A 24876-nucleotide genomic window follows, 5' to 3' on the forward strand; every position below is an offset into this window, starting at 1 on the left:
GCTGGCTGTACTTCCCTTAATTAATCCACACTTGTCCAAGTGACTGTTAATTTTGTCCCGGATTTGTACACAAAGTAGATAAGTCACCCAGTCCGGTTGGGATGCATCCTAGGTTGCTGAGGGAAGTAAGGGTGGAAATTGCGGAGGTACTGACTATAATCTTCCAATCATCCTTAGATACGGGGGTGGTGCCAGAGGACTCGAGAATCGCAAATGTTACACCCTCGTTCAAAAAAGGGTGTAAGGATAAACCCAGCAACTACAGGCCAGTCAGTTCAACCTCGGTGGTGGGGAAGTTTTTAGAAACGATAATCTGGGGCAAAGTTAACGGTTACTTGGAGAAGTGTGGATTAATTAAGGAAAGCCAGTACAGATTTGTTAAAGGCAAAATGTGTTTAACTAACTTGATTGAGTTTTTTGATGAGGTAACAGAGAGGGTTGATGAAGGCAATGCGGTTGATGTGGTGTATATGGACTTCCAAAAGGCGTTTGGTAAGGTGCCACATAATAGGCTTGTCAGCAAAGTTAAAGCCCATGGAATAAAAGGGGCAGTGGAAGCATGGATACAAAATTGGCTAACAGACAGGAAACAGAGACAGATGAATGGTTGTTTTTTGGACTGAAGGAAAGTATACAGTGGTACTAGGGACCACTGCTTTTCTTGATATATATTAATGACTTGGATTTGGGTGTAACAGGGCACAATGTCAAAATCTGCAGATGACACAAAACTTGGAAGTATAGTAAACAGTGAGGAGGATAGTGATAGACTTCAAGAGGACAAAGACAGACTGGTGGAATGGGCGGACACATGGCAGATAAAATTTAACACAGAGATGTCGAAGTGATACATTTTGGTAGGAAGAACGAGGAGAAGCAATATAAATTAAAGGGTATAATTCTAAATTGGGTGCAGGAACAGAGAGACCTGGGGTTATATGTGCATAGGTCGTTGAAGGTGGCAGGGTAGGTTGAGAAAGTGGTTATAAAGCATACGGGGGTCCTGGGCTTTATAAATAGAGGCATAGAGTACAAAAGTAAGGAGGTTATGATGAACTTTTATTAAACACTGGTTCGGCCACAACTGGAGTATTGTGTCCAATTCTGGGCACCGCACTTTAGGAAGGATGTGAAGGCCTTCGAGAGGGTGCATAAAAGATTTATTAGAACGGTTCCAGGGATGAGGGACTTCAGTTACGTGGATAGACTGGAGATGCTAGGGTTGTTCTTCTCAGAGCAGAGACAGTTGCAAGGAAATTTGATAGAGGTGTTCAAAATCATGAAGGGTCTAGACAGAGTAGATAGAGAGAAACTGTTTCCATTGGCAGAAGGGTCAAGAACCAGAGGACGCAGATTTAAGGTGATTGGCAAAAGAAGCAAAGGCAAGTTGAGGAAAACCTTTTTTTACGCAGCGAGTAGTTATGACCTGGAATGCACTTCCTGAAAGGGTGGTGGAGGCAGATTCAATCGTGGCTTTCAAAAGGGAATTGGATAAGTACTTGAAAGGAAAAAATCTGCAGGGCTACGGGGAAAGGGCAGAGGAGTGGGACTAACTGGATTGCTCTTGCAGAGAGGTGGCACGGGCTCGACGGGCCGAATGACCTCCTTCTGTGCTATAACCATTCTATGATTCTATAACATCCTGTGTGACTGTGCTACCGTATCCCTCCTCGACGTTCAATACCATCAACCACATGATTCTGTTCCACTCCCTCTCCTCGCTGGACCACATCTGAGGCAACATACCCAATCAGCTCCATTCTTACCTGCACCAACATAGTCAGAAATGGCTTTTCTTCCCATGCCTGCAGTCACTTCCAATATGCCCTAAGGTTCCATCCTTATTGCTTTGTCTATGGTCTGCCACTCGGTGACTGTTACGAATTTGGGTTTGTCGCAGATACCCTCACAGGTTCAGTGATGTCATTCACTCCTGTAAGAGGTCTAAGCATCTTTCTTTTATGGGAGTTGACTCACACTGCCCTATATCTATTAATACAATAGCATAACCAGGAGATATAACAACAGTATTTGCTTATTACTGTAATCTTCAAGATTTTTTTCCTTAATTTCCCCTTTTCCCCATAGATCTGCCTGTTTCTAACTGCTGCTGCGATTCCCACTCAGGTATGTTTTGAGTGCAGTAGAATCATGTGGTTGATGGTACCACTACATAGAAACAATGCAGACACTGCTCTTTGTTGACTGAAAGTTATGTTATTGAATAAAAAAGATACAGGTTGCATCCTGCACTTCCCCATGTGACATAAACGTCAATCCTGTACTGAAACTGAAATGTTTTAAGTTTTCACATGAAGTCACAAAGGTCGCTTCTCTTATGCAGATGCATGCTTATATCATCTGTACAATTCTATACAATCTAGAAACTTTGCTTGATATTTGCTTATAAAGAAAGAAAAGGGAAATTAGATTTATATAGCACCTATCACATCGTTAGGATGCCCCAAAGCGCTTCACAGCCAATGAATTACTTATCAAGTGTAGTCGCTGTTATGCAGGCAAAAGTGGCAGCCAATTTGTGCACAGAAATGCTATTACTGTGCTGTATATTAACTTTTTCAACATGATAAAATGCCAAGCAATTAGTGCTTTTCTTCAGAGTACTTAATGCAGAGTTAATCATTGAGGAAAGGTAAATCAAGTGCTCCTATTAAAAAGTGAAAAATACAAAGAATTATGGTGAATTTTAACAACGTGCAGATAAAGCATTTATATTTTTAGTTTTTGGCCAATACCATCTCTGAAGCTAGCGACAAACTGTGAATATAAACAAAATTACATGTATGCCATTAGAGGCAGCGTGCACTACCAAGATAAGTGGTTTCAACCTGTGCCACCAAGTGGAGCAAAAATGCATAGCTGCTTGCCTGATACATATTAATAGATATAGGGCAGTGTGCGTCAACTCCCACAAAAGTAAGATGCTCAGACCTCTTACAGGAGCAAATTATACCACTGAACCTGTGAGGGTATCTATGACAAACCCAAGAAAAGCTTGCCCATACCACATTTTTTGGTCATTAGTGGCAGAACAGCTCAAGTTAAGTTGTTTTAAAGTGAATCTGCCTGTGGTAGAAACTGCCCAGCAATGGATGGTAAATGGCAGGGGGAGGAAGTGGTGTGCCAACATAAACGTAGCATATCGACTGACATTATACTGAAATACTATCCATAATTCCAGCAGGTAGTACAGCACCAAATCACAGGGCCATGGAATGGTCGATTGCTTCTGTGTCCCTGATTCCCTCACTCAACTGAGAGGGATCAGATTGAGAGTCAGTCCCAGCTTCTCCCACATACCTAGCAGCTGGTTTTTGAATAAAATTGGTGGAAACTAAAGAATAGGTATCACACTCGCCATCTTGTATTTGCATGGTGTGTGGCAAGGGCAAATCCAAATGAGAAAAGGGAAAGTAAAACTTTTTAAAAAAAGGAGCATTACACTTGCCAAAAAGAAAAGTTGCAATGACGCATGGCTGAAGCACCCTCACACTACTGGCCTTTGGAGCTCCTCCAAATCAATCGGTCCAATTTTATAATTGCTATTTATTCTTTAAATGAAATATTTAAAGATAAACACAAACAGGGAAATGTAAAACAATGTCAAATTAACATTTTAATTTCCATGAAGGAGCACAGGTAGCAACACTCCATTTTTCAAAAAGGTGAGATGCATCTTAGTGAGTAAATGCTCTGCTGAGAGTAGCACTGAGCAATATAGACCAGGTCGTCTCCAGGTTCAATTCCTGGTCAGTGCTGAATTAATCAATCTCAGATTAAACTGGAGGGGAGATGCTACATTTGGACTCAGCATCAGTGGGGTTTTTGGGGGAGGGTCGGGGGAGGGAGGAAGTTAGTCAGGGTTCTAGCTCCTGAGCAATACCAGTGACTCCTGCTGGAAATGTGCATGTTTAGGAAATATAAAGTAAGAGCAGTTGTGATGACATACTAACGCTCACTATTAAGATTCACACAAGAATCATCACTTGGCTGAGGTACTTTGGTTGCTCCTTCCTGGAAAACTGTATAAGAACATAAGAAATAGGAGCAGGAGCAGGCCATAAGGCCCCTCGAGCCTGCTCCGCCATTCAATGGCTGATGTTCGATCTCAACTCCACTTTCCCGCCTAGTCCCTATATCCCTTGATTCCCTTAAAGTCCAAAAATCTATCGAACTCAGTCTTGAATATACTCAATGACTGAATGACTGAACATCCACAGCCGTCTGGAATTCCAAAGATTCACAATCCTCTAAGGGAAGAAATTTCCCCTAATTTCCGTCCTAAATGGCCGACCCCTTATCCTGAAACTATGCCCCTAGTTCTAGTCTCTCCAGCCAGGGGAAACAGCTTCTCAGCAACTACCTGTCAAGCCCTCTCAGAATCTTATGTTTCAATGAGATCACCTCTCATTCTTCTAAACTCCATAAAGTATAGGCCCATTCTACTCAATCTCTCCTAATCATCCCAGGAATCAATTATGGGAACCTTCGTTACACCCCCCCTAAGGCAAACATATCCTTCCTTAGGTAAGAGAACCAAAACTGTACACAGTACTCCAGATGTGGTCTCACCAAAGCCCTGTACAATCGCAGCAAGACTTCCTTACTCTTATACTCCAATTTCCTTGCAATAAAGGCCAACATACCATTTGCCTTCCTAATCGCTTGCCGTACCTGCATGCTAACTTTCTGTGTTTCGTGTACAAGTACACCTAAATCCCTCTGAACACCAACATTTAAAAGTTTCTCATCATTTAAAAAATATTCTGTTTTTCTATTCTTCCTACCAAAGTGAATGACCTCACATTTCCCCACATTATACTCCATCTGCCACCTTCTTGCCCACTCACCTAACCTGTCTATATTCCTTTGCAGACGCTTTGTGTCCGCCTCACAGCTTACTTTCCCACCCAGCTTTGTATCGTCAGCAAACTTGGACACATTACACTTGGTACATTCATCTAAATCATTAATATAGATTGTAAATAGCTGCGGTCCAAGCACTGATCCTTGCGGCGCCCCACTAGTTACAGCGTGCCAACCTGAAAATGACCCGTTTATCCCTACTCTCTCTTCTGTCCGTTAACCAATCCTCTATCCATGCTAATATATTACCCATAAAACCATGAGCCCTAATTTTGTGCAACAACCTTTTGTGTGGCACCTTATCGAATGCCTTTTGAAAATCCATATATACTACATGCACCGGTTCCCCTTTATCCACCCTTCTAGTTACAACCTCAAAAAACACCAGTAGATTTGTCAAACATGATTTCCCTTTCACAAAACCATGTTGACTCTGCCTAACCATCTTATGATGTGGAGATGCCGGTGATGGACTGGGGTGGACAAATGTAAGGAATCTTACAACACCAGGTTATAGTCCAACAATTTTATTTGAAAATCACAAGCTTTCGGAGCTTACCTCCTTCGTCAGGTGAGTGACTGAAGGTTTCTAAAATCGCATGAACCACTTTACTCACTCACCTGACGAAGGAGGTAAGCTCTGAAAGCTTGTGATTTTCAAATAAAACTGTTGGATTATAACCTGGTGTTGTAAGATTCCTTACATTTAACCATCTTATGATTTTCTAAGTGCCCCGTTACCACGTCCTTAATAATAGAGTCTAGCATTTTCCCGACTGCTGATATCAGGCTAACTGGCCTGTAGCTCTATGTTTTCTCTCTCCCTCCTTTAATAGCGGTGTTACATTTGCTACCTTCCTATCCACTGGGACCGTTCTAGAATCTAGGGAATTTTGGAAGATCATGACCAATGCATCCACTATCTCTACAGCCACCTCTTTTAGAACCCTAGTATATAGGCCATCAGGTCCAGGGGATTTGTTGGCTTATAGTCCCATTCATTTCTCCAGTACTTTTTCTTTACTAATATTAATTGCTTTAAGTTCCTCACTCTCATTCGACCCTTGGTTCCTCAATATTTCTGGTACGTTTTTTGTGTCTTCTACTGTGAAGATAGATACAAAATATTTGTTTAACGTCTCTGCCATTTCCTTATTCCCCATTATATTTTCTCCTGTCTCAGCCTCTAAGAGACCCACGTTTACTTTCACTACTCCCTTCCTTTTACACACTTGTAGAAACTCTTACAATCTGTTTTTATATTTCTTGCTAGTTTACTCCCATATTCTATTTCCTCCTTCTTTATCAATTTTTTGGTCATCCTTTGCTGGTTTCTAAAACTCTCCCAATCCTCAGGCTTACTACTCTTCTTGGCAACATTATAAGCCTCTTCTTTTAATCTATTATTATCCTTAACTTCTTCAGTTAGTCACTTTTCCCGTGGCGTTTTTATTCCTCAATGGAATGTATATTTGTTGAAAATTATGAAAAATTTCTTTAAATGTTCGCTACTGTTTATTTACCGTCATATCTTTTAATCTAATTTTCCAATCAATCTTAGCCAACTCATCCCTCATACCTAACATCAGTAGTGGGGAAAATGCTAGAGTCTGTTATAAAAGATGTGCTAACAGAACACTTGGAAGGCATTAACGGGATTGGACAAAGTCAGCATGGGTTTATGAAAGGGAAATCATGCTTAACAAATCTACTGGAGTTTTTTGAGGATGTAACTAGTAGAATAGATAGGGGAGAACCAGTGGATGTGGTGTATTTGGATTTGCAGAAGGCTTTTGATAAGGTCCCACACAAGAGGTTAGTGTGCAAAATTAAAGCACATGGGATTGGGGGGAGTATACTGGCATGGATTGAGAATTGGTTGACAGACAGGAAACAGAGAGTAGAAATAAACGGGTCTTTTTCCGGGTGGCAGGCAGTGACTAGTGGGGTACCGCAGGGATTAGTGCTTGGGCCCCAGCTATTCACAATATATATCAATGATTTGGATGAGGGAACTAAATGTAACATTTCCAAGTTTGCAGAAGACACAAAGCTGGGGCGGAATGTGAGCTGTGAGGAGGATGCAAAGAGGCTCCAATGTGATTTAGACAAGTGGGCGAGTGGGCAAGAACATGGCAGATGCAGTATAACGTGGATAAATGTGAGGTTATCCACTTTGGTTGTAAAAACGGAAAGGCAGATTATTATCTGAATGGTGATAGATTGGGAAAAGGGGAGGTGCAATGAGACCTGGGTGTCCTTGTACACTAGTCGCTGAAAGCGAGCATTCGGGTGCAGCAAGCAGTTAGGAAGGCGAATGGTACGTTGGCCTTCGTTGCAAGAGGATTTGAGTACAGGAGCAGGGATGTCTTACTGCAGGTATACAGGGCCTTGGTGAGACCACATCTGGACTGTTGTGTGCAGTTTTGGTCTCATCTGAGGAAGGATGTCCTTGCCATGGAGGGAGTGCAATGAAGGTTTACCAGACTGATTCCTGGGATGGCAGGACTGACATATGAGGAGAGATTCGGTCGACTAGGCCTATATTCACTAGCGTTTAGAAGAATGAGAGGTGATCTCATCAAAACATATAAAATTCCAACAGGACTAGACAGACTAGATGCAGGGAGGATGTTCCCGATGGCTGGGGAGTCCAGAACCAGGGATCACAGTCTCAGGATATGGGGTATGCCATTTAGAACCGAGATGAGGAGAAATTTCTTCACTCAGAGTGTGGTGAACCTGTGGAATTCTCTACCACAGAAGGCAGTGGAGGCCAAGTCATTAAATATATTCAAGAAGGAGATAGATATATTTCTTAATGCTAAAGGGATTAAGGGATATGGGGAAAAAGTGGGAACAGGGTACTGAGTTAGATGATCAGCCATGATCATTTTGAATGGCGGAACAGGTCCGAAGGGCCGAATGGCCTATTCTTGCTCCTGTTTTCTATGTTTCTATGTAATTGGCTTTAAGTTTAAGACTCTAGTTTTGGACTTAAGTACGTCAATCTCGAACTCAATGTGAAATTTTACCATATTATGATCACTTTCCCCAGAGGAACCCTTACTATGAGGTCACTAATTAACCCTGTCTCATTACACAAGACAAGATCTAAAATAGCTTGTTCTCTGGTTGGTTCCACGATGTATGCCAGCATGCATCATCATGAGAGGGGATTTTTTTAAAAAAGTGGGAAACATTGGGGGATTATTAAAAATGGCACTAATTAGAGTAAGATGAAACAATATTACTTCCAAGGACAGTCAGTAATTGCTTTTAGGATTTATATTAACTCATAACATATTGTAATCCGTAGAATACTAATCAATAAAATGAACAACTTGAAATGCCAGACGCTGAACACAAACCAGAGGAGTAGCCTCGGTGAAGTCCATTAGTAGATCTCCTGGAGCAGCCAAATCTGTGTGGTCTTCTTCTAAACTATTCTGTAAAAAGGCAAAAGTTCTCTGTTATAAATCCACACAAGGAAGAGGTTCAAACAATATGAATTTGCTTTGCACTTATTTAATTACCATGAAAATCCACAGAAAATGCTAGAAATGGAAGCAATGATCAGAAATCCTCTCAATAAGTAAATAGAATGCAGACAAGCAAGTGTTACTGTAAAGTAAAAGACAACAGTTCACTAAACATGGAACCAGTTTTGATGTACTTAAAGTATACAAAATTTAAGGTCAAGTCCTGGACACCAGGTACAGTGTAACATTCAAAGAAGCAGTGGAGTAAATTGCTTGCTGCTGGCTTTGCGCATTACACAGTGGTGCTGGAGAGCCTGAATGAAAAAGTGAAGTTTAAAAAAAAATGGGTCCTTTCACAAGAAAGAGCACACGTGGATACCAGGAGATGTAATGCATATCCGGCATATGTAAGGAAATATAGGTTAAGATAATTAGGGGAACTAGGCTCGAAAAGGGTTAATTAGTTAAAGCTTTAGTTGAAGATACCGTACTATAACAGAGACTGCTTTTAAATTAACTTACTACAGCTGCAGGCAATAAAGCCATTCGAATCTTGTTGTTACAAACTAAAGGAGGAACATAACGGTAATCCCCACTGCTTTAGACACATTGGAATGCTGAAGTTAGCCATTCCATGTCACTTTCGAGGCCTATAGGGTGATTTATCACATGCAGGGACTGGGGAATATTGTGCTAGGGATAAAGAGAGATAAGGGGAAACTGTCTCTTCTGGACCAAGTACGTGTCATCCAGATGATTGGGTGAATTAAAGGGAAGATTTTGGAAAATACTTGATTGGATGTATTCTGCTGCAGTAAGAAGTGGGGCGAGGGGTTAATTTAGTGTATAAGCAGCTAGCCCCTACTCAGACTCAGGGTAGAGGACAGAAAAGAAGGTACCTGGCGGGTAAATGAGAACAAGAGTATGTGCATGAGGGAATGTGGAATGAGGTCGCGGCTTCTACCCAAAGGACAACGGGGTAATATAATTCTCAATTGTGCTTTGTAAACTATTGCTTAAATACTGTAAGGTATTAATTCTTACTTGTGCAAAATAAAGTCATATGGCTATTAACCATTATGGTGTCAGTCTCAAACATTGAATAGAGAGAGTCAAAATTGACTACACACGGCTGCAATGTTTCCCACTGTCAACCTAACACTCACTCTAGGATCACACATGAAGAATGGCCACTTTGGCAAACTGCCAGAGGACAATCAGCACGCATGAAAACCTACCCCAGTATGAGTCAGCATTTCTAGAGTATGACGGGGGAAAAAGGAAATAAGGGTTTCCCAACAGCTCGGTGAATTGGCTTCAATATTCTCAGGCTAGTGAGGTGGAAAAATAAACACCCACAGTTCCTATTTATGCTCTCCATCCAAGGACCCCTGCTGGAAAGTGCAAGCATATGGACATTGGGAGATGACAGGATAGGACATGGCTGTAATTCCCCACAATCCCATGGTACAATAGCTTCACTAACTTGGCTCACATATGAAGAATTATCAGGAAGGCTAACAGCATCAGAAAAACTTATCAAGAACCTATGGAAGTACACTGAAGTTTTGTGTACCTTTAATGAGTCATCATTGACCCCAACATAGGTCACCGCCTTCAAGAGAAGAGAAAATGGAAAAAAAAGGGGAAAGGTTATAGAGCTGATATCTGATTCTTACAGATGTGCAAACAGGGCAAGCAAACAGTACAGCAGATACTTATTTTTAGTGTAATCCAGTATTTAATGAGAAGGCTCATTAATTTTACTTAAAATTTGATGAAGCATTCTTAAGTCACTGAGGGAGTGAATCAGTGCTCATTAATGGGCAACGGCACAGCAAATTCCCAGCCCCCATTTCTTGTGGAGCTGGAAATTAAAATTCTAAATTTGGTTGATTGGTCTGTTATTTGGGTACAATCTCCCTGCAGGCTGTAAGGGCCCACTGAGAAAGGAATGTGGATGTTCTCAATCACTTTTCTAATAAGTGGAAGTAGGGAACAAAACTGCCCCTAATTTGGCAGAAATTCACCACCTCAGAAGGGAGTCACACAGATTGGTTTGCAGAGGAAATGGAAATGTCACGCTGCTGCATTGGGGGAGGGGCGGATTACTCTGAGGTTTGGCTTAAAGCGCTAGCTACTGTTTTCATAAAAGAAAAAGTGTTTGTTAAAAAAAAGACAAAAGGTTCGACAGATGCACAATGCAAGATGTATGGACATGATAAAAATTAAGCATAATTCTCCTCTCTTGAAACAAAATGCTATTTAATGAAGACAGTGTGCCTTAAAGGGAACAGGTGGCAGAGTAGAAGGAACTTTATTCTGCACTTAACCAAATTTATACATGCTGGCAGTGGACAAATAAAGTGGAAAGCTGGTCCTTTCCTCAACACTGATATCCCTCAACTCAAAAAGCTCAAAAATTCAACCCTCCCATCCTGAAAAAATATATAAGTTAAAACTGGATGTTTTAAGTATTGTTTGGTAATTAAATGTTTACAATGTGTTCTGGCAGCCAGTATTGGTTACAATTTGTGAAATGAGAAACCCCAATTATTTGATTAATAAAGTAGTGGTTAGGATAAGAAATCAGCCTATTGATTCTATGTACTTTACAGTTATTAAATACAGAAGCTTTGTAAACAATTGTGAATTCATACTTATTTTTCCTTCTGTACCACAGCTGTCAGAAATTTGTTATGAGCCAAATGTAAGCCTTGGCTCAGTGATACTGCTCTCAGCTCTGAGTCAGAAGGTTTAAGCCCCAGTCTAGGACTTGAGCACACAACGTAGGCTGACTTCTCAGTACAGTACTATGGAAGTGCTGCATTGTTGAAGGTGCCAACTTTTGGATGAGACATTAAACTGAAACCCTGTCTGCCTGTGAGGTGGACATAAAACATCCCATGATACTATTTGAAGAACAAGGGAGTTCTTTCTCCTCGTGTTCACATCAACACACACTACCAAAATAGATCAACTCATCGTTTAGCTCATTGTTGATTGTGGGATCTTGCTGTGTGCAAATTGGCTGCCTCATTTCCTTACATAATAAGTGACTGCACTTCAAAATAATGAATTGGCTGTGAAGCTCTTTGGGATGGCCTGAAGATGTAAATTGTGCTATATAAATACAAATTCTTTCTGATCTTCTTTACATATTTAAGCCAAGGGTGCAGTTAAATTATTCTCTGTTGCAGACAAGTCACTTTCAGTTAACATTACAGTAATAGTTTAACATGTCTATTTTGTTGCTTTAGCAGGAGATTATTTTGATAAAATACTTTTCTTCAAACAATGTCTATACCTTGATGCAGGTGGGGTACTGTAACTGCTGAACATCAGAAATGGGCAGTTTACTGACTGGGGGAGGGCTGCTCTGAATGGCTGCAGCTAAGGCGGGAGGCAGGTCATCCTCATCACTGTGATTACTGTCAGAGAGAATAAAGGACATTACTATAAACACATTCATCCACCATCAGAATAGAACATTACAATTTGCAGAGGTATGGAACTATGTAATCCATTAAGAATCAGCCTTTATAATTGACTTCTTGTTGTGCTTTCAGATTCAGCCTCCAGATAGCTACTTTCACAGGACGACTTGGAAAACAATTTCATTTGGGTTGTAAGTGCTACATAATCTTGACTACCAAGAAATACCATAATGAATAACAAATGATTTAATTCTCTGCAGAGAAATGAAACAATGTGACAGGATTGCCTTTTGGTTCTGTGAATTGTGGTCTGTCAGTGTACCATCAAACTTCATCAGAGATGAACATGGCAATATTTACAGAATTTATCTGCAGCTAGAGAGATCTCTTTCCTCTTTCTCATCCCCCCCCACCCCCGCCCGCCAAGAGTTGGTGGAAGTACAATGAAGCACTACAGCTGTTTTGAAAACCAGCCTCATATTATGCTTAAAAGAGCTTTTTAAAAGCACATGAAACACTCATATCACTCCTTCTATTGAACGTCAAATGAACTCTGCTGCAAAGCAACCCATTTTCCTCTTCTCCTCCCTTTAGATGTGCCAGATGAATAAGCAAAGGAGAAATAGCAATAAGGCCCCTCTGCATCTTGGCCTTGCCCTCACACCTTGTTCCAGAAAACAATGGGGGGAATTTTAACACCCCGCCCCACAACAGGTGGGAGAGGGTTGGGGGGGTGGGGGGTTTAAATTGCTAAAAATGGGAAACCTGACTCCAACCCACTGCGAACGCACCTACTTCCAGTTTAACCGCGGCGAGTTGGGGGGGGCGGCTGAGTAACCCGCTCTCGAGACACGGGTCAGTCATTAAAATATGTTAATGAGGCTCCGTTCCTCATCTTGAAGCTATTTAAATTTAACAGCTGCGGGCCGGGTTACCTAGGGCTCGGGAAACAAGACAGCTGAATGGAGTCGGGTGCTGTTGGATCTGGCAAGTAAGTGCTGTTCCAGCACTGCTTACGGGCTAGGAGGAGCAGGAGTGCTCCCCGCCCCCCCAGTCCTCCAAGCTAACCTGCGATCAGCTGACCACTCCTCCGGCGATTTCTCCCTCCTCCCGATCAGCCTCACCCCCCCACCCTCCACCGGCGATCTCTCCCTCCCTCCTCACTGCTGCGCTCCAAGCTCCCCCGCACCCACCCCTCCACCCCGATCTTCTCCGGTTCCCAAGGACCAAAACCAACAGATCCCGGCTGCTGCCTCCTACAATAGGCTTTCCAGCCCGGCAACTGCCAGCCTCTCAATCTGGCTGGCTGCCAGGTAAGAAACAGAGTAAAATAATTCTGATGAGGTCCTGCCGTTATATTCAGCAGGACCTCTGCCGTACTGGTATCTCTGGGTTTCCTGGCCACAGACAAGCGCCCCTGCTCTTTCCCCGTAAATATCGGGGCCAATGGGTCTGTGATTTGCTTTATGCATCTGTTCACAGCTAATTGCTCCCACATGGCTATACATGCTCTTAAAATTGGCTGAGAAATAAGTTTTCTGTGAATCACCAAGTCATATGCCTCATTCAAATACACCCACCATTTTAGGGAGGACACATCTGCTGACTCTTGGAAATGAGAGTGAAAAATGAGGGTGGGAGGGCTGCTAAAATGGGCTGCAGAAATCCGGCACAATAAGCATGATTTTAACATGGTGGCGGGAAGTCAGTGGGTGAGTGAGTAGTCTAGGTGAGTAGTTGCGTCGGAAACCCGGAAAACTTTTCTGCGCGTCGGCTTGAGCGATTGCGACTAAATTGAAGGCCCTTAATGTTACTTCTGGGTTTCGTATCTCCAAACTGTGCAGTAGGCATACTGTGCACCCAAATGACATGCTGGGAACTGGAGTATTTAAAAAACCATTGCAACCATGGATTCTGAAGGAGAAAGGAGGAAAATTAAAAAATGCAGCATCGCAGGTCTAAGGCAGCATCCCATTTTAGCAACTCCTCTCGCGTTACTACCGGTTGGTGTCAGGAGTAGAAGGGAGATACTATACCCAGCTGATCAGAAGAGACGCCCTGCTTCTGCCACCAAGGCAGCATGGCTGGAGGTGGCAGAGGAGCTTAGCAGCAGGAGCGCGGTGGCAAGGTCATGAGTACAATGCAGGAAGCATTTTAAAGACCTAACCATGTCAGGAAAAGTGAGTACAGTTACTGATTCACCTACATCCTGTGGTGTACAATAACCCTCCCTCTCACTCTGTCTTGCCAAGCCTACTCCATCACATCACTCCTCGCACTCACTTAAGTTTCATCATCAACTTACCTTCACTATCTATGCACTTCCTCACCTTCCCATTTGTGAACCCACCACTCCCACTCACCCCAATCCTGATGCAATGTCATGAATCTGTCTGATACTCACCCTCTGATGCATCAGTCTCACAAAAAGCAGTGCATCCACTGGGTAAACACATCGTCTTCATTCACTCACACATCTGTTCTTTCTCCCCATGTAGGAGGAGAGTTCAAAATGCATGGGAGAGGAGTAGGACTGGAGAGGCCCACCACAAATAGGTGGAGGGGCCCACCCTGACAGAGGCGGAGGCGGCGGCCTTGGAGCTCAGCCGCATGTTTGAATGCCTGGCCGTCGGCGACGGTGAGACTGGGAGCCTGCAAACGGCTGGTGACAGAAGTTTAACATCCTTCACACACATCATGAATTGATGTTATCAATGATTGACCTGTTGCACACCTCAGTATGCTCATTGCAAACTAACTTCTGCAATGATTTTTTTATTACTTTATGTTCTCTTCCAAGGGCCTTCGTGGATTGATGATGAGGCACGCACCATGGAAGAAGGTAATTTCTCAGAGGACCCCCATTCCACTGAGGGCGCACCGTCACATGACATTCAGCCACGCACCAGCGCAGATACTGGCACTTTGGTAGGTCCTGTTAGACAAATAGTTGGGTTGTCAACTGGTGATTCAACACTCACAAGTGAGCATGAGCAGAGTCTGGTGGCAGGAGCAGCTGTAGAGAGTCTGCGTTGGTGGGCACACTCCTTTCTCGGCTCTGCTCAGCTGGACCCAGATGATGAACCCTGGGGATATCGTTGACAGTAAGAATGATCGAGGTACAGCTCCACCATTGCGAGGTAATGGAAAAGGTGTCACGCACACTCTCCACATTAGCGGATAGGATGAAGGAATCCAACTCCACCGCTAGTGGATTGGTGGCGCAGGTAAGTATGGAAATATCTCCAATGGAGAGAATGGTAGCCTCCATTGAGCTTCAAGCACGGCTCTCAAACTAGTCCATGAAGGCCATGGCAACGGCCATGCAGACTCTGGGTGCCAACATGTCTGCTGCCTTAAACAAGCAGACAGAAAATTCATCCGAGGCCTTAGAAAGCGCCACATCTTCTCACAAGCCCCTCCCTCAACCAGTACTCGCAATGCTGCCTCCTCTCCAGGTGGCCGAGTCTGCCCCTGCAGAGGTGCAGTTGGAGCAGTCTTTGGCGGGGCCCTCACGGGCTTCAAAGCCCAGAGGGCGTAGGCCAAGTGCATCTCAGCAGTCAGGGCATGAATCTGAACAACCTGCTGAAGCCACAAGGGATGCACTAGGAAGAGCAAGGCTAAGGTTTTGTAATCATCAAGAGTATGTACAAGGGTGTCTGACGGAATGTCATGTTTTTCATTTATTTTCGTTTTTTGTTAAATGCACATTAAATATTATAATTCTCACTGCCACATCTTGCCCATCCTTGAGTCCCTTTTGTGAAACTGCCCTTTCATGTGCTTCATCATGAACACCAAGACATGATGTCACCCATTGGGCATGTGTACAATGTGTGTGTACATGGTTGAAGGACTGTTTTGTGTAAGCGGAGGGTGGGGGGGTGGGGGCTGGTGTTGGTGGTGGTGGTCATTCCAGGCAGTCTGGGAACTTCACTATTTTCAGTTTGCAGATCTCATTATGAGAACGTGTTAGATATGAGTGAATCCCTGGTATCAGGAGCAACCATATGCACCGCTGTTCTGGCGACGGGTTCTCCATCTTTGTCCTCCTCATCGTCGTCTTCAATGTTGCCGGCAGATGAGGATGCTCAATGAGCGCGTTGGAGCTCCTCCATCAGTACCCTTCAGGACACAACACACGACTATTATTCGACACACCCTCACGGTGAGCACTGATGGGACCCCCAAGATCGATCCAGGCACCTGAAGCGCATCTTGAGCATTCCAATGGTTTGTTCAATGACAGAACTGGTGGTGATGTGACTGTTGTACTGCTGCTGTGGTTTTTCAGGGAGTCTGCAGGGGGTATCCCTTGTCTCCAAGGAGTCAGCCTTTAAGTCTGTTTTGTGCGTGGAAGAGGGCTGGGATGTTGGATTCACGCAAAATGAAAGAATCATGGCAGCTGCCAAGGAATTTGGCACACACCTGCAGAAATCTCTTCCAGTGGTCGCAAACTAGCTGCACATTGATGGAGTGATATCCCTCTCAGTTGATTAACAGTCCTGGCTCACGTGGAAGCCCACGGATTGCTATGTGTGTGCAATCAATTGCGCTCTGTACCTGTGGGAAGCCAGCCAGAGTGTGGAAATCCACTGCCCTCTCAGTTTGGCTGACGTCATCGATGGGGAAGTTGACATAGTGGGGTTCCCCTGGCAAACAAGCCATCTGTGACCTGTCATATAACTTATGTGCAGACAACTGAGAGATCCTGGTGATGTCACCGGTGGCGCCCTGGAAGGATCCAGAGATGAAGAAATTGAGGGCAGCAGTGACTTTAACTGTGATGGGCAACGCATGGCCACCAAGCCCAGCGTGGAGCAGGTCTGCATGAAGGAGCCTGCAGAAGTCTGTGACTACCTGGCGACTCAATCTTAGCCTTCGCAGGCATTGCTGCTCAGAGAGGTCCAGGAAGCTCAGCCTCTGCCTGTAGACCCTCTCACATGTGTAGTTTCTCCTAACACCTCGGCTCTTCCATTGGTCCCCTCCCGGCTCTTCTGCAGGTCCTTGTAGCGCACCTCTGTCTTGTGGAGCTGCAACTCCCAGAACTGCAGATGGTGATGTGCCTCCTCCTCAGATGTACTGCTGAATAAATCCATTGCGCCCCCACCCCCCCATCCTGATGGTATCAGTTTGAGGGGGTCCAAAATGTAGGTGAATGTGTGTGAACAGAAGAATTCTGAGTGTGAACAAAGAAATCTCAGTCTAAACACAAAGAACTCCCAGCCAAACGTCTGTCTGAGAGAACTGTTTGCCCTGCTGCAAAAACTCACCTTTTCTTCATATGTGTCAATCACTGGTTTAAAGGTCCAAATGGCTATCGGCTGCAAATCGCCTCTGTTTCCATGGCGTGTTTGTGGCCATGGGAAACACATTTAGGAAAAGTTAAAATCATTTGTGTAACTCAATACAAAAAAAGTTAATCCCCTAAATTGGCCTTTTAAATAATCGGCCCATCGGCTTTAAGTGCTGGCGGGACTTCTGGGTGTCAGAGGCGTGCGCGCATCCAAACGTGGGATTCATCAGTTCACCTTCAATGAATCTAACCCACCCAAACATCAAAAAATACAGGCTAAGCTCACACACGAAGAATGTGTACTTGGGTGAAGTACTGGAGATTGGCTAGTGCCAATGTAATCGCACTCTAGCACAAGTCAGTGCCTCCAGAAGAGGGAAAGGGGAGGAGGGAAAAATTGACGATTTGGGGTAGAAAATGCACTATGTATGTGCAAAAATAAAATTCTGCCGTGGACTTAGGCCCAGCAATAATGAAGAATGCTCACCATTTACACACAAAAATGCCCTGCATGAGGTCTTGTGTAAAACGCTTTGAATTGTAAATGCGGATGGATTGACATCTTTCTCATTTAGTCTTTGAAATGGGGTTTCGAAGGTTTGATTGTTCTACCTTTATTTAGCAAATCAAATACTTAGAGATACATCCTTAGTGTTTCTTTTTTTATAAAAATTCAATCAAAGGATTTTGCGAAATCCATGGCAGTACATACAGGTCCAGGTATTAGAATATGAAACCATGACCTTATTAAAAGAAAAAGTGAATTTTGAAGAGCTCAGAACTCAATTTTAACAGAATGACACAACCATTCTGCACAACACAGAGCTTTTACACAGTTACACCATAGTCACTCACTCATGATCATAACCAATGTTGGAAACTCTTGTTTTCTTGTTCAGTTGTTAAATGACAGTCATTATGCCCTGCTGAGAAAAATGCTTTAAAGAGTAATACTGACATATCGTCCTCTGACTTTCTGTTTTAGCTTTTAGCAGTTGTGTTTTGTGATTTTCTTTTTGAAATAAGCTCTACTTTTGTGATTCTTTTCCAATTGATATGACTAACGAAATCCAGGTTCTATTCCCCCCAAACAGAGAACAAAGGAACAGGAGTAGGCCATTCAGCCCCTCCTGCCTGCTCCGCCATCTAACTCCATATACCTGCCTTTGGCCCATATCCCTTAATACCTTTGGTTGCCAAAAAGCTATCTATCTCAGATTTAAGTTTAGCAATTGAGCTAGTACCAATTGCCGTTTGCGGAGGAGAGTTCCAAACTTCTATCACCCTTTGTGTGTAGAAATGTTTTCTAATCTCGCTCCTGGAAGGTCTGGCTCTAATTTTTAGACTGTGCCCCCTACTCCTAGAATCCCCAATCAGCGGAAATAGTTTCTCTCTATCCACCCTATCTGTTCCCCTTAATATCTTATAAACTTTGATCAGATCACCCCTTAACCTTCTAAACTCTAGAGAATACAACCCCAATTTGTGTAATCTCTCCTCGTAACTTAACCCTTGAAGTCCGGGTATCATTCTAGTAAACCTACGCTGCACTCCCTCCAAGGCCAACATGTCCTTCCGAAGGTGCGGTGCCCAGAACTGCTCGCAGTACTTCAGGTGTGGTCTAACCAGGGTTTTGTATAGCTGCAGCATAACTTCTGCCCCCTTGTACTCTAGTCCTCGAGATATAAAGGCCAGCATTCCATTCGCCTTATTGATTATTTTCTGCACCTGTTCATGACACTTCAATGATCTATGTACCTGAACCCCTAAGTCCCTTTGAACATCCATTGTTTTTAAACTTTTTACCATTCAGAAAGTACCCTGTTCTAGAGAGTTTAGTAGTTACAGCTTTTAACCATCTGGTGTTTCATATGTAATCAAAAGATAGAGAGGAATGCTTATGCTGCACAATACTGAAGTGTGAAAGTCACGCAGTTACATTGCCAAAGAATCCCAAAAAAGGAATGAATATCAGGGCATAAAACACATTTAATCATCCAGGTATACTGTGGACACTAAAGCAGGTCACTGCTTTTCATTCCCATACTTTTTGCAATGAGGCATTGCCAGCGCTTCCACTAACCTCAGAGCCAAGACTGGCAACTTGACATTGTGACTCATGAGTGTGAACTTAAGCCCTGCTATTTGGTAATAGAGGGAGTTAAAACACATTGCCTCCCCAATGCCACCTCACCAAACCCACTTAAATTGTAGCTGTTTAATTTAGTGAACTAATCCTTCTGTTAGCATGGTATACAGCACTTCATTGCAGCACCTCCACACAGTGTAGCCTTCTGTCATAACAACCAGTGTTAGGGATTAGAAAGATTCAAATATTGAACGTATAACATGATTAATCTGTATATACAAATCTTCAGTATTTTTCTTTCTTTCCAGGCAATGAGAGAAAATGAATCACATTTATCAGAATTACATAACCTGTTAAGAGTTTCTGGTAAATAATTATAAAGTACTCACAAGCTGTACTGTCTCGTAAGCTTCCTTAGGCGTGGAGCTTTGGGCCGTTGCTTCTCCTGAACTCCACTTACTGGTGTGCCATCTTGTGATGGAGCCAGGCACCTAGTATTGTTAAAAAGGATAGTCAAGATTTGTCATGTTTATTTTTAAAAAATATTCACTTACAATAGAATGCTTTTGGTGATCCCTTGTAAATATGTTTATCACAGACAATGACTGCTAAACTACCTTTATAGGGGAACTGTCTTCTTGAAAAAGTGCTAACAAACATAAATGGCCCATATAGGAGAGATATATCATAGTATCATAGCACAGGAGGAGGCCATTCGGCCCATCGTGCCTGTGCTGGCTCTTTGAAAGAGTTATCCAATTAGTCCCATTCTCCTGCTCTTTCCCCATAGCCCTGTCATTCCCCTTCATGTATTTATCCAATTCCCTTTTCGAAGTTACTATTGAATCTGCTTCCACCACCCTTTCAGGCAGTGCATTCCAGATCATAACAACTCGCTGCGTAAAAAAATATTTCCTCATGTCGCCTCTGGCTCTTTTGCCGATCATCTTAAATCTGTGTCCTCTGGTTACCGACCCTTCTGCCATTGGAAACAGTTTCTCCTTATTTACTCTGGTAAAACCATTCATGATTTTGAACACCTCTATCGAATCTCCCCTTAACTTTCTCTGTTCTGAGGAGAACAACCCCAGCTTCTCCAGTCTCTCCACGTAACTGAAGTCCCTCATCCCTGATACCATTCTAATAAATCTCTTTTGCAGCCTCTCTAAGGCATTAACATCCTTCCTAAAGTGTGGTGTTCAGAATTGAACACAATACTCCAGCTGAGGCCTAACCAGTGTTTTATAAAGGTTTAGCATAACTTCCTTGCTTTTGTACCCTATACCTCTACTAATAAAGCCCAGGCTCCCATATGCTTTTTTAACAGCCTTCTCAACTTGTCCTGCCACCTTCAAAGATTTGTGTATGTGCACTTCTCTGTTCCCTTTAAAACGACACCATTTAGTTTATATTGCCTCTCCTCATTCTTCCTACCAAAATGCATCACTTCAAACTTCTCTGCGATAAATTTCATCTGCCATGTGTCTGCCCATTTCACCAGTCTATGTCCTCCTGAAGTATGTTGCTATCCTCCACAATGTTTACTACAGTTCCGAGTTTCATGTCATCTGCAAACTTTGAAATTATACCCAAGTCCAGGTCATTAATATATATCAAGAAGAGCAGTGGTCCTGACCTCTGGGGAACACAACTGTATTCTTCCCTCCAGTCTGAAAAACAACCTTTCACCACTACTCTCTGTTTTCTGTCCCCTAGCCAATTTTGTAACCACGCTGCCACTGTCCCATGGGCGTTAATTTTGCTAACAAGTCTATTATGTGGTACTTTATCAAATGCCTTTTGAAAGTCCATATATACATCAACTGCACTACTCTCATCAACCATCTCCGTTATTTCGTCGAAGAACTCAATCAAATTAGTCAAACACGATTTTCCTTTAACAAATCAATGTCGACTTTCATTTATTAGCCCATACTTTTCCAAGTGCCAATTTATTTTGTCCTGGATTATTGTCTGTAAAAGTTTCCCCACTATTGACGTTAGGCTGACTGGCCTGTAATCGTTGGGTTTATCCCTCTCCCCTTTTTAGAACAGGGGTGTAACATTTGCAATCCTCCAGCACCATCCCCATATCTAAGGAGGATTGGAAGATTGTGGCCAGAGCCTCTGCAATTTCCACCCTTACTTCCCTCATTAAGGGTGCATCCCATCTGGACCGGGTGGCTTTTCTACTTTAAGTACTGCCAATCTTTTAAGTACCTCCTCTTTATTTATTTTTTTCCTATCGAATATCACTACTACCTCCTCCTTTACTGCTACAATGGCAGCATCCTCTTTAGTGAAGACGGATGCAAAGCATTCATTTAGTATCTCAGCCATGCCTTCTGCCTCCACAAGAAGATCTCCTTTTTTGTCCCTAATCAGTCCCGCCCTTCCTTTAACTACCCTTTTACTATTTATATGTTTATAAAAGACTTTTGGGTTCCCTTTTATGTTAGCCGCTAATCTATTCTCAAACTCTCCCTTTGGCCCTCTTATTCTCTTTTTTAGATCTCCTCTGTACTTTCTGTATTCAGCCTGGTTCTCTACTGTATTATGAACCTTACATTCGTCATAAGCCTCCTTTTTCTGTTTCATTTTAATCTCTATATCATTAGTCATCCAGGGAGCTTTAGCTTTGGATGCCCTTCTTTTCCCCCTAATAGGGATGTGTCTACACTGTGCCCGAACCAACTCCTCCATGAAGGCCTCCCATTGTTCAATTACTGTTTTGCCTACCAATTTTTGATTCCAATCCACGTGGGCAAGATCTTTTTTTGCATTGTTAAGGGTTAATCTTTCCAATTTCCTCCTTGTCCCACTTACCCTCCCACCACTGCTCCGTGGACCTTACCTTACCAGGGATCAACAATCACCGTTCTATCCCTGTATTCCCTCTAAAATGTTATGCTCACTCGCAAACAAGGCCATTGCTACCCATGACCTCATCGTGGATGACTGTATTGATATCCTGGCACCGTTAGAAACATTCCCCTTTACCAAAGCCTCCCTGGTTGGCTATACTTCTCGCCACTACCTTGTTCAAACCACCATTGCGATCCCGTGGCCTCTCTGCCTACTCTTACCACCCGTCCATAGTAAACTCTCCCGAGGTCCCTTACAACTGCACCCTCAAATTCCCAAATCCCTCAATTTTGGCCCTCTATTCATCATGACATCACTGCCGCAGTCAACTTGCTTACCCACTCCCTCAACTTCATCTTCAAGACTCTTGCTCCCTGCGAGACTCTCATTGCGTCCCCCCACAGACCCTGAGTACAGTCCCCATCTTCATCTTCTCAAGTCTGAGGGGTACAAATTTGAACATAACTACGTGGAACGGGCCTAGCTATCGATCACCAGGTCCTCCTTTGCTGTCGTCCGCCAAAACCACCCATTATTCCAGGATTATCCTGGAGGGCAAGGATAATGCCAGGTTTCTTTTCCCTATGAGCAACAGCCTCTTTAATTCCCATCCCATGACCTCCATCCTCACCTTGAACATCAATCTCAAGGAGTGCAGTGATTTCTTCCTTGCCGAGATTGAGACCATTCTTGCAGCTGCCTCCATTGCGTCTTTCCATTCCTCTTACCCCAGGCACCAGTCCCATCCCAGTCTCCTGCCTCTAGCTTCCCACTCCCTTTTCAAAACTGTTATCACCCCCACAAAAAATCCACCTTCAACCCTGTCATCCTTGCCACATCTCCAACCTCTTTTTCCTTGCTAAGGTCAATGAAGGTGTTATCACCTCCCAATTTCATCCCTATTACTCCCATAACTCTTTCTTCAAGTCCCCACAGTTCAGCTTCTATCATTCTCACAGCACCAAAACAGCCCTAACCAAAGTCACAAATCTCATCCTCTGTGACTGTGACCATGGTGCATTATTCCTCCTCATCCTCTCCAAAGCATTTCACAATGGTCAATCATGCCATCCTCCTTCACTGCCTCTCCACCATGGTTCAGCTAAGTGGGACTGTCCTTGCATGGTTCGATTTCTACCTATTTCAATGTAGCTAGTGCATCTCCAGCAATGGCTTCTCTTTTTCCCTCTGCACCATCGCCTCTGGAGTCACACATGGGTCTATCTTTGACCACATCCTCTTCCTTATTTACATGTTGCCACTTGGCGCCATCATCTGCACCACCTCTCCAATCCCTCCACTACTTCTGTGCTGTCAGATTCCTTGTCTGACATCCAGTGTTGAATGGAGTCACAACATCCTTCAGCTTTAGGAAACCAAAGCTAGTCTTCAGCGCCCTGCTCCCTTGCTACTTACTCCACCACCCCTTCCCGGCCATCGTCTCAGACTGAACCAAACTGTCTGCACTCATGACATCCTGTTGGACTCTGCTGAGTTTCAGACCCTATATCCTGTTGATCATAAAGCCACTTACTTACACCTCTTCAACACTGCCTCCGTCCTTTCTACATGCCTTCATCACCTTGCTTCTCCATTACTCCAACATTCTCCTTGCTGCCCTCTCATCCTCCACAGACTCCAATTTGTTCAAACCCCTGCTCCGCTTACCCTGTCACGCACAAAGGGCTGGATTTTAGGGGGAAATTGCAGGGGCAGGGGAGGCGCCGAAAATCGCGGAAATCCTGTTCGGGTTCGGAAGCCGGCTCCAACCCGCCGATTTCTGAGTTTCCCAGGGATCCACCTGTGCGCGCGGGCGACCTGAAACCAGAAGTCCTGCCGGCAATTAAAGCCGGCGGGATGACAGTTGAAGAGCCAAATGTACCTCAGTGAGGTACTTAAGGCACTTTACTTGTGAAACATTAAGTGATTATAATGATTTTTTTAAACTTACCTGGGCGGCTTGCCCACCGCTTCTGATTCACGCCTGAAGGGTTGGATCAGGAAAAAAGAAACAAAATAAAGTACATCAAAAACCAATGAAGGAAGTTAAAACACAAAATTAACCTACCTTTCCACCCTGCTCTGATGTCCGATGTCTCCCTCTCCATCGCCCCGGTCTTCCCCTCTCCCCCCCCCCCCCCCCCCGCTCTGATCTTCCATTCCAGCACCAAATGACGTCTCGCTCTCTCTCTTTCTCGGCCCCCCCCACCGCGTTGCAGCTCCTGAAGGCAGCCAGCCTGTTAATCGGGCTGGCTGCCGGGCGCGAAACCCGGAGAGGACGTTAATCATCAGCAATCACCATGCGATCGTGTCGGAAACGGTAAGTTTTGTTCATGCGGGTTTGCAGCGTGCACCTTCACCCCCACCCCCGCTGCCAACCCGCCACCATTTCAAAATCGACTCCGAATTCCTGCTTGCCTGCTACCCTTGGCCTTGATGACTTAGTGGTTTTTTGCTCCTCAAAGTCTCAAAATCCTCATTTGAAGACCTTGTATGACCCACTCAATCTCTGCAATATCCTCTAAGCCTAGACTCCTCCCTCCACTCTTTCTTCCTGTCTCCCCCCATCTTCTTTCCTCCATTATTTTAGTCTGTCCCCCTCTCCTTTCCCTGAAAGCTCCAGCCTTTTGTGCACTCCCCTTCCTTTTGCCCCATCATTGTTGGCAGAGCCTCTGACCTTCAGGATCCTACTTTCTGGAATTCTCCTCCCCCATCTCTCTCTTCTCTTTTATAAATGCGATAACCTTCCAGGGAATCCCACACTCCTCACCTGACGAAGGAGAAAGCCTCCGAAAGCTTGTGATTTTCAAATAAAACAGT

At 43.8% G+C, this 24876-nt stretch overlaps 1 protein-coding gene across 1 annotated transcript in view; it reads right to left on the reverse strand.

The window, feature by feature from the left end:
• The window catches only part of LOC137341713 (band 4.1-like protein 4B), a 282961-nt gene that overhangs the window by 27482 nt on the left and 230603 nt on the right, over positions 1-24876 (reverse strand). Inside the window, exons 20-22 of the mRNA XM_068005123.1 lie at positions 19581-19682; positions 11677-11800; positions 8259-8336 (exon numbers count right to left, since the gene is read on the reverse strand). Of these exons, the coding sequence (XP_067861224.1) occupies positions 8259-8336; positions 11677-11800; positions 19581-19682 (304 nt within the window). The remainder of the gene's footprint in view (positions 1-8258; positions 8337-11676; positions 11801-19580; positions 19683-24876) is intronic.

The sequence above is a fragment of the Heptranchias perlo genome, chromosome 2 (assembly GCF_035084215.1).
Source record: "Heptranchias perlo isolate sHepPer1 chromosome 2, sHepPer1.hap1, whole genome shotgun sequence".
In the NCBI taxonomy this organism is placed as follows: domain Eukaryota; kingdom Metazoa; phylum Chordata; class Chondrichthyes; order Hexanchiformes; family Hexanchidae; genus Heptranchias; species Heptranchias perlo.